The sequence below is a fragment of the Populus nigra genome, chromosome 18 (genome assembly GCF_951802175.1).
Source record: "Populus nigra chromosome 18, ddPopNigr1.1, whole genome shotgun sequence".
In the NCBI taxonomy this organism is placed as follows: domain Eukaryota; kingdom Viridiplantae; phylum Streptophyta; class Magnoliopsida; order Malpighiales; family Salicaceae; genus Populus; species Populus nigra.
The window spans coordinates 9,280,479-9,290,802 of NC_084869.1; the positions used below are offsets into that span (position 1 = coordinate 9,280,479).

General features: G+C 36.3%; 2 protein-coding genes across 3 annotated transcripts; one reads left to right on the top strand and one right to left on the bottom strand.

Annotated features, from left to right (window-relative positions):
* Positions 1 to 1,923: 1,923 nt before the first annotated feature.
* On the top strand, positions 1,924 to 5,682 carry LOC133678833 (protein KINESIN LIGHT CHAIN-RELATED 3-like). The gene is made up of 3 exons (XM_062101349.1): positions 1,924 to 2,324; positions 2,834 to 4,924; positions 5,217 to 5,682. The coding sequence occupies exons 2-3, from the start codon at positions 2,880 to 2,882 to the stop codon at positions 5,419 to 5,421; spliced, it is 2,250 nt and encodes a 749-aa protein (XP_061957333.1). The 5' UTR covers positions 1,924 to 2,324; positions 2,834 to 2,879; the 3' UTR covers positions 5,422 to 5,682.
* A 906-nt stretch (positions 5,683 to 6,588) lies between these two features.
* LOC133678832 (pentatricopeptide repeat-containing protein At1g11290, chloroplastic-like) lies at positions 6,589 to 10,313 on the bottom strand. Of its 2 annotated transcripts, XM_062101347.1 has the most exons (3): positions 10,107 to 10,255; positions 7,488 to 9,981; positions 6,589 to 7,370 (listed from the first exon to the last, which is right to left on the bottom strand). In XM_062101347.1, the coding sequence occupies exon 2, from the start codon at positions 9,969 to 9,971 to the stop codon at positions 7,737 to 7,739; it is 2,235 nt and encodes a 744-aa protein (XP_061957331.1). In that variant the 5' UTR covers positions 9,972 to 9,981; positions 10,107 to 10,255; the 3' UTR covers positions 6,589 to 7,370; positions 7,488 to 7,736. The 2 variants fall into 2 exon arrangements, with proteins under 2 accessions (XP_061957331.1, XP_061957330.1); XM_062101346.1 differs by having other exon boundaries at positions 7,488 to 10,313.
* Positions 10,314 to 10,324: the final 11 nt, after the last annotated feature.

A 10,324-nucleotide genomic window follows, 5' to 3' on the forward strand; every position in this document is an offset into this window, starting at 1 on the left:
GTAATAATAGGTTGGTGGATGGGTTTTATTGGAATTTCAATTTTTAATGCATAGTAAAGTTACTTAACTACCCTTGGGATCAAAAAAATTAAAGCTTCCTTCTCTTAGCTTTTTTGTTATTCTTAGAGGAGCTAAAGAGCACCTTGGTCTTTCATTAAATATAAAATATTAATGAAAAGAAAAGGTTGTTGACACATGCATGACAAGTGCCAGCTAGTGGATGTCGTCTGTGTTCTTTGGGTGGCACATGTAACGGTGTCATACGGTTATACACTACCTTACAAGGTAACATTGGAAGCGTGTTAACGTTCTCTACACGGTGATACGACATGTGTGTACAATAGAGCTTTAATTAGGCCTCGATGAGTTTTTTTTCCTTTCACTCCCTCTTTTTTCTGTCTTCTCCTTGCCAAAGTATAAGTATCCTATCATTTATTTTTTATATCCAATTCAGTCTTTATTTTTTTTATTACTATATGTATAGTTTTTTTATCTTATTTTGTTTGATTTTTTCCTTCAATTTCTTCCTTGTCATATAGTTTAATTTGATTTTTATGTCAAATTTGATCCTTATTCTTTTGATTTTTTCCTTTTACTAATAAATTTTATTTTCAATTTCATCTCTAAGCATTTGATTTTAATTTATTTTTATTTTGAATTCGGTCCTCATTCTTTTTATTATTGTTTGTTTTGTTTTGAATTTTTTTCCAATTTAATCTATTGTCATTTTTTAGAATTTTTCTTCATTATTTCCCCCCTTCTATTTTTTCCAAGGTCATGGTTCAATATTTGTTTTTTTTTAAAAAAAATTGTTTTCATGTTTTGTTTTGTTTTTCTCTACATGAGATTATCCCGATCTTAGGTTGACTCATATTTTTTTTCACTGTTTTGTTTTTAAATTAATTTTTATTTTGGTTTCATCGCTAAGCTTTTTTTTATTAAAAATTTTGCTCTGGTGTTTTATAAGTTTGTCTTCTATGAAATCAGTCCCCACCTCAAGACCATGGTCATATATTTTTAAAAGTTAGAATAAGTTGACTTTGGTTTTTTGATTAAATATCAATTTATTTAATAAAATAAATGGATAAGTAATTTAGTTTATAATAAAGAATTTTTTAAATTCAAATATATATTAAAAAACATGAATATTTATTTTTTTATTGAAAAAGAATAATCTTACCCGTGTGAATCACGGTTCACGTAGCTAGTACACTTATCTATAAGGAGCTGCAAAAGGGTGCTCAATAATAAAATAGCAAACATGGTTAAAAGCAGGGGCCCGGCCCTACAAAGTTTTCTTTACTGCCTTTTTCTTGAGTAATTTTAACTTTCGGTCCTAAAACTAGTGGATTTTAACTTTTGGTTCTAAAACTAGTGAATTTTAACTTTTGACTCCCTAGATTTTGTTTTTTTTTTAATTTAACCCCCAAACAGAATTTCTTGGCCCGGCCCTGGTTGAAAGTGACACATTGGAGCTGATCAGCTTAGCTAGTTCTCAAGTATAAAAAGAGAGGGTCGGTATGGTTCAGGACCACGACCCTCAGTATCTTCACATGTTCCACCCAATAACACCATTGTCAAAGAACCCTTCATTTACTTACGCAGTTTCGTAATTTGTTTTTAAAAAAAATTATTTTTTTTATATTTTTAAAACATTTTAATATGTTAATATTAAAAAAATAAAAAAAATATTATTTACAAATATATTTTTAAATAAAAAATATTTAAAAAACAACCTCTGACTTTCTCGTACACCTTCCGGCGACATCCAAAAAGGCCATGGCTGTCAGTTCACATAACCCAATGACACGTGGCAAAATCCCATTAAACAGAAAAAAACAAACAGAAAGCAGAATGGCAGCAGCAGGCCTCCCGCTCTATATAGGCCTGTCTATGCCTATTTAGGGTGGGAGAAAAGTCCCCTTCTTTAACCTTTCCCTCTCTGACATTCCACCTCTGCTAGAACACACACACACACACACACACACACACACACACACACACACACATATATATATTTTTTATTATTATTCTACCATTTTCATTTCTAACCAGCTAAGCTATGAAAGCTGCCATATTGCCCTTGTGTTATTTTTAACAAAAACCCCTTGTTCTTTTTCAACTGCCTAACTTCTTCCACACACACACACACACACACACACACAGAGGATTGACACAAAACCAAATTCAAGATTGTTTTTTTTTTTTTTGTGGTGCGTGTCTTTCTCTATATGTAATCACATGAGTATTCAATCTCTATCTCCTGTTTAAAAAGCCCAGATAACATATCATCTTGGAATCTTCTTTCATGACTGGTTTTTAAGGTACTGAATATATCAACGTCTTCTCTTCTTTTTTGCCTTTCATGTTCTGTCTGTTATTGGATCAGTTTGAGAGGTCAACTGTCAGAAAAAATTAAAGCTTGCATTTTTGTTCATTGATTTTTTGCTGTGTCAGTTATATAATTTGTGGGATTGTGTTGTTTTGTATTGATGAGTTTATAATCTAAGGGTTCATTTTATTGAGTTTTGGAAACATTTTTTTTCGAAAGATCTAATTAAGAAACGTTAGATTTTTTTTATTGCTGTTGCAAACATGGAAAGTTTAAAGGGCTGTTTAAAGCACAAGTTAAAGGATTGAGCTTTTGATGTTATCATTGGTGTTTTTGCTTTGGTTTTAGTTGACTTTGTCATGTTTTAGCTACATGTGTAAGGTTGGTGCATCTTGTATATAATTAGATAGTTTAAATATATGATTTTTTTTGTTTGGATTTACAGTGCCACTTGTTTGATATAGCGTGCCCTTTTCTTTTTTTATGGAAACTTTGTTGCAGTTAGTTTATTGGAACTCGGTGTTTTCATTGATTTGGGTGAATAAAGATGCCTGGAATTGTTATGGATGGAATTGATGAGGAAGGAATAGTGAATGAAATGAATGGAAATTCAGTGCCGATGAAGGACAATTCAGTGCCTAATAAGTCCCCAAGGAGAAAATCGAGTCCGCACAGCCGTCACAGTACTGGCCTAGATCCTCCTGTAGATGGAGTTTCTGTTTATGGAGTGGCAGTTGATGGGGTGCTTGACACCTCCATCGAGCAGCTTTATGAGAATGTGTGTGATATGCAGAGTTCTGATCAGTCTCCCTTAAGGCATAGCTTTGGATCTGATGGTGAAGAGTCTAGGATTGATTCAGAGTTGCGCCATCTGGTAGGAGGAGAGATGAGAGAGGTTGAGATAATGGAAGAGGAAGAGGAAGAGGAAGAGGTGGATAAACCAGAACTTGGCACTCATAGCAACTCTTCTTCCAAGAAGGGAAGTTCATCAGGGAGCAAGAAGTCGGGGAACTTGGACAAGACCAAATCTGCAAGCACCAAGTCTGTTTCTTCAAGAACCTCAAAGAAGCCTTTGGACTCTGAAGCATCATCGAAGTTGACTCCTCAGGGAAAATGTCCTCCAGAGAAACCTCCTATTGACAAGCAGAATGATAGGAATTTGAAAAAAGGAAATGTGGGAGTCAGATTGATGAAGAAACAAAGAAATTCTTCACTGGGAGGAGTAAAGTTACCGAATGGAACCGAGGATTCATCAGAATCGGGTTTAGATAATCCAGATCTTGGACAATTTTTGCTAAAGCAAGCAAGGGATTTGATTTCTTCAGGGGATAATCCCCAGAAAGCTCTTGAATTAGCTCTTCGAGCATATAAATCATTCGAAATATGTGCAAATGATAAACCCAGTTTAGAACTGGTAATGTGTTTGCATGTCACAGCAGCTATACACTGCAGCATAGGCCAGTATAGCGAGGCCATTCCCATTCTTGAGCATTCAATTGAGATTCCAGTGCCCGAGGAAGGCCAAGAGCATGCCCTTGCCAAGTTTGCTGGTTACATGCAGTTGGGTGATACTTATGCGATGCTGGGCCAGCTTGAGAAGTCAACAAAGTGCTACTCAACAGGATTGGAAGTGCAGAAACAAGTTCTGGGAGAAACTGACCCTAGAGTTGGCGAGACTTGTAGATATTTGGCTGAGGCCCATGTTCAAGCATTGCAGTTTGATGATGCGCAGAAGGTTTGCCAGATGGCTCTAGACATTCATAGAGACAACGGTTCTCCTGCTTCTCTTGAAGAGGCAGCGGATCGACGGCTTATGGGTCTTATATGTGAAACAAAGGGAGATCATGAAGCTGCTCTTGAACATCTTGTGTTAGCCAGTATGGCCATGGTGGCAAATGGCCAGGAAGCTGAGGTGGCCTGTGTTGATTGTAGCATCGGAGATGCATACTTATCTTTGTCTAGGTATGATGAGGCTATTTTTGCTTATCAAAAAGCACTCACAGCTTTTAAGACAACAAAAGGAGAGAATCATCCATCTGTTGCTTCAGTTTTTGTTCGTTTGGCTGATTTATGTAACAGAACTGGGAAGTTGAGGGACTCAAAATCATATTGTGAGAATGCCCTTGGGATTTACGAAAAGCCCTTGCTAGGGATCCCTCCAGAGGAGGTCGCTAGTGGTCTCACTGATGTTTCTGCTTTATATGAATCAATGGATGAGCTCGATCAGGCAATCAAGTTGCTAAAGAAGGCGTTAAAGAAATATAAAGATGCACCTGGCCAACAAAGCACAATTGCTGGAATTGAAGCTCAAATGGGTGTCATATACTACATGCTGGGAGATTATTCCGAATCTTACAACTCCTTTAAGAACGCAATTTCAAAGCTCCGTTCAAGCGGAGAGAAGAAATCTGCTTTTTTTGGCATTGCTCTCAACCAAATGGGTCTCGCCTGTGCGCAGCGCAATGCTATAAATGAGGCTGCAGAATTGTTTGAGGAAGCCAAGATTGTTCTGGAACAAGAGTGTGGACCATATCACCCTGACACTCTTGGGGTATATAGCAATCTTGCAGGCACTTATGATGCAATGGGCAGGTGCGCACCTTTTACCATTTCTTGTGCCTTTTCTCCATGCCATCCTCGTTTGCATCTGTCATAGGCTTAATGCCATTCTAATTTCTAGTCAAGTCATCAATGTTGCTCATTTTACGAATTGATGTTGTTAGGTGGTTTAGTTACCAAATGAATGTGATGCCTTTTCTTCTCTAGATTTATTTAATTTGTAAAACATGGATGTGTTAGCCTGAATGTGCTCATGTGCAGTTTTCTTCCACATAACAAGTTCTACTTGAAGCTCAGTCGAGGTGCTCTGTAATGTTTAACGCAGGTTGGACGATGCAATTGAAATCTTGGAGTATGTTGTCGGGACGAGGGAGGAAAAGCTCGGGACAGCAAATCCAGATGTTGTTGATGAGAAAAAAAGGCTGGCCGAGCTGTTGAAAGAAGCTGGCAGAGTTCGGAGCAGAAAAGCCATGTCACTGGAGAACCTCCTTGATGACAACTCTCATGGCATAAACACTGATGGCATTTAGGTATCGTAAAGATGCTGCTTCTGTAGCTGTATTTATTCAAATGGAGCACAATGTGTTATAGGAGTTGATTCAAGAAGGAAAAGAAGAAAGGCATAGGTTATTGGTGTTCTCACAGATTCATACTTCGAAACAACTGCAGGCATGGATTCGGTTGTCTTCTTGATTTTCATTTTCATATTTATTTATTAATTTTTTGTGCTCCTTGTTGTTTATTACGTTTAAATCTTAGATAATAGTAAATGCTATTAATTTTTCTTTCCATCATAATCCAGGATAGTTAGAGTATGCTTTTAATATTTTTTTCTTAACCATTTTGTTTAGTTTTTTTAATTTTATCTTTTAATTCAAATTTATGATATAGATTTTTTTAATTTAATTTTTATTTTTTTAATTTTTTTGTTATTTTTTTTCCTATTGATTTCACTATTCGATGAAAGTTTTTTGTATGTACTCTAATTTATTTTTTATCTTTATTCTTCTGATTATTATTTTATTTTAATTTTTATTCTTATTTTTTTAATTGCTATTGTTTGAGATGCTTTCATATAACTAATTTATTTTTTAATTTCATCATTCAACATTTAATTTATTAAAAATTGTATTTTATAGTTTTTGATGTCTCTAGTCTAATGACCAAGGTCTTAAAAAGTTCACATTTGTCGACATTCTTTTTTTATTTTTTCTTATTTTGTTTTATGACTTTATCGTATGATAATTTTTTTTTTAAAAAAATTAGTTTTATAGTTTTCTTTAATTTTATTTATGTTGGGTCATCTTGATCTCATTGAATAGACCACGAGTTTTACAGGTGAATCCTGGTTGGTTTAACTTTTATTACCTCAGTTACATGTCTATCAAATTAATTCAAACTATATTTTTTTATTATTTAATTTTGCACTTTCAAAGGGTTTTTTTTCAAGTTATCATAATTGTTTTTTTAATTTTTTTTATCAGTTTACTATATTTTTCAGTTAGCTTTTTTTTTAAAAAAAAACAAAAACATAATTGTGTCCCTTAAACATTGTTTTTACGGGAAAAAAATACATGCAGTGCAACACGGATCCAGAACGTATCACTGCACAAGTCCAGTGAATTTTTCAAAGAAGATGGGATCAGATACCTCTTCATTTGAGCCAACTAGGATGATGAGCTGTTGACAATATAAGGTGATGAGATGAGACCCCGATCATGCAATAGCATCAAAGAAATTCAAACAGTCAAATTTAGGGCTGGCTGATCTTAACATCCTACTTACTTCAGCTCAATTTCCAAGATTTCAAATAAAAGCATTAAACATGACCAGTCTTCCTCCAGGATTTTAAGAAAAGCTCTCAAGTGACCCCATCAAGAATAGGCCTTTCAACTCTTCTTTTACCAGCAAATCGTTCATTTTCATCTCAGCTAAAGTTTGCAAGAGATGAAAAGGCATGTTAACTGCCTATAAAAGACAAATAATTTGACAGCATTTTAATGAGGCGAAAGCGACCAATCTGGAGAATGAGGAAACATCAGGTAGTCGCAACACAAACTTACTTGGTTAGTTTCAGGGAAAAAAACCAGTTACTTGGCATCTGCACAACACTGAGAATTATCTCAAATCTCAATTACTCAACCAATGCCTGCTTCCTTTCGTTCCAATATCATCCCATACATCTTGGCGTTGAACAAGTATTGGCTCCTTACTTTCAACTAGTGATTTTTAAATTTTTTTTTGCCACTTACAAGGTTAGACCCACAGACAGAAACCATTCCTGCCAGAAAAACAAGGCCATCCTCGGCCTCATCAGGCTCACTACATACTTCAGCTCAATTTCCAAAATTTCAAGTGAAGGCATTATACATGACTTGCATTCAAGATTTCAAGGAAAGCTATCGACTGGCATTTCAGGAATAAACTTTTCACCTTCTGTTTACCATCAAACTGTCCAATTCACCTCAGATAAGTTGGCCTGAAAATGAGAAGACATGTTGATGCTTAGAAGATAAAAATAATTTGACAGCATTAATGAACAAAAATGACCAATCTAGAGTAAAGACAAATATCAGATAGTCGTACAGAAACATACCTGATTAGTTTCAGGGAGGAAAAACTAATCAGTTGGCATCTACGTGGTTCCAACAAATCATTTCAAATATCAATCACTTGATAAATGCCAGCTACCTTGCCTTCCAATACCATCCATGCAGCTTGGCATTGACAAGTATTGATTGAACATAATTCAAATAGTTTTCTTTTTTGTTTCTCCTTCCTTACAAGGTTACCCCCGAAGACAGAATCCTTTCTTCTTATCAAAACAATGCTATCCTTTGACTTATCAAGCCCAGTACTTGTTGCTTGCTGCTTGAATGTGAGGAACATACCCCACTCTTTTCATTTCTAGTGATAAACTTTCTATGGTTGCATAGATATCCCCAGACCGATCATGTGAGTAATCACCAGCAACAAATTTATGTATACTGTTATCAACTTCAATCCAACTGCATCCAGGCTGCTTTTTCAGTCCCATTTGTTTAATTTCAGTTCGAACTCGAAAAACTTCATTCAAATTTCCAGAATCTTCATACAAATTTGCGAGGAGTACACGGTAACCAACACTTGAAGCATCAAGTTCAAATATGTGATTTGCCACAACCTCTGCCAACTTTGTGTTACCATGATTTTTGCAGGATGCCAGAAGGGAACCCCATATTCTATCATCTGGGGAGCAAGGCATTGACATTATCAGATCATATGCCTGATTTAGATTGCCAGCTCGGCCCAGAAGATCAACCATGCAAGTATATTGTTCAACTCGAGGTTCAAGGTTATAGTCTTCCATCATGCTATTGAAATATTTCCATCCCGCGTCAACCTTCCCAGAATGGCTGCAGCTGGAAAGGAGGGAAGTAAAAGTTCCATGGTCAGGCTTTATGTTCGCTTCTTTCATCTTTTCAAATGTTGCAAACATTTCATCAGTACGGCCATGCATTCCAAAACCCAGTAGGATTGAATTCCACGTGACTTCATTTCGTACAGGCAATTTTTCAAACACAGTCCGTGAGCTATGTATGTCCCCGCATTTGGCATAGGCACTTATTAGAGAGTTGTTTACAAGAGCATTGATCTCAAACCAATGCCTTAGCAGGTAGCAGTGAACCTCCTTACAAAGGATCATGACTGACAAGTGAGTGCAAACAGAAAGAATACATGCCATGGTTACAGTATTGGGCTTGATTTGTTTAGATTGCATATCACGAAATGCCTTCAAAGCTTCATCTGCACACTTATTTTGAGCAAATCCAGATATTAGCGCATTCCACGATACCAGATCTCTGGTTGATAATCCATAAAAAACTTGTTGAGCATACTCCATGTCTCCACATTTTCCATAGAAATCAACTAGAGCACCACCAACAAAAACATCAGAATCAAACCCCATCTTCATAGCAAACCCATGAATTGCCATCCCTCTAGGCTTAAGAGACAAGAATGAACATGCCCGGAGTGCAGCCAAAAGAATGACAGGATCTGGAAAACCACAATCCAACATAAACTCACTGAAAAATTGCAATGCTTCATTTGGGTAACCATTCTGAGCACAATTCAACATCACTGAACCCCACATGACTAAGTTATGATTTTGAGACCTTTTGAATATTTGCAAACTGGTTTCAGGATCACCACATTTAAAATACATCTCCATAAGAGCTGTTCCAACTCTTACATCATCATCCAGGCCAAGACCCAGAATGAGTCCATGGATTTGCTTTCCAACAGTTAAATCCAGCAACTGGGAGCACAAAACTAAAACAACCACTACAGTTGAGGAATCTGGGCTAATCCCTAATTCTAACATTTCAACAAACAATTCCAAAGCCAATGAAAGACATTCATTTGAAACATACCCCAAGATCATCACATTCCATACCGCCATATTCCTTCCCACCAACTCATTATCCCGAATTCTCTCAAAAACATTTTCAGCATTCTTTATATCTCCACATTTCATGTACATTTCAATCAACGCACTCACCAAGAACTCATCAGAATCCAACCCATTTTTCACAAGGAACCCATGAATCTCTAGCCCATGAGTCAAACACTTAATTGAAGCGCACGATGAAAGAGCAGCAAGACATGCCACCCGGTTATGATATGAACCACCACATTCCTTAACCATCCTTCTAAACATCACCAACGATTTCACATACTCTCCCGATTGACAAAACCCAGATATCATTGTATTCCACGAAACTGAATCTCTCTCCTCCATCCTCTCAAACATGTCAACCGCATTCCCACCAGCCCCACATTTCCAATACATACCCAAAAGAGAATTCTTAACAAAAATGTCTTGTAAAAACCCAAACTTCAACAAATGCCCATGAATTTGTTTCCCTTTATTAACATCATAAAGTCCACCAAACGCTTTAATCAAACAAGGAAAGAACCTGAACTCCTCAACTGGAAAACCAGATTCAATGAAATCAAGATACACTCTAATTGCATCCTCAAAAAACCCATCTTCTGTACACTCCTTAATCATCCTATTAACCTTTGAAACATCCATAACAGAGTTCCTGATCAAAAACCCACGTGAATAACTTGATTTCTCAGATGGGTTTTCAGCTAACCGAATTGAAGTAGCATTATTTTGTAAGCTACAAGAAATTAAAGTTGTCTTTTCAAGATTTCTGAGAGTTACCTTGTACGGAACTGACACAAGTTTGTGACTCAAGCAATGACCATTCAATGGAAGCCAGTGTGACCGTACAATTTCCATTTGCTCTTTGGAACTAGCTCAATCAAGTGATGTCGTTTTCAGGTTCCAGACTTCCAACTCCGACATCATATTCATAACACCTACCTTCTCTTCTTGTTTTCTTACGTTAATTTTTAGGGATAGAGTAAAAACGACAAGTC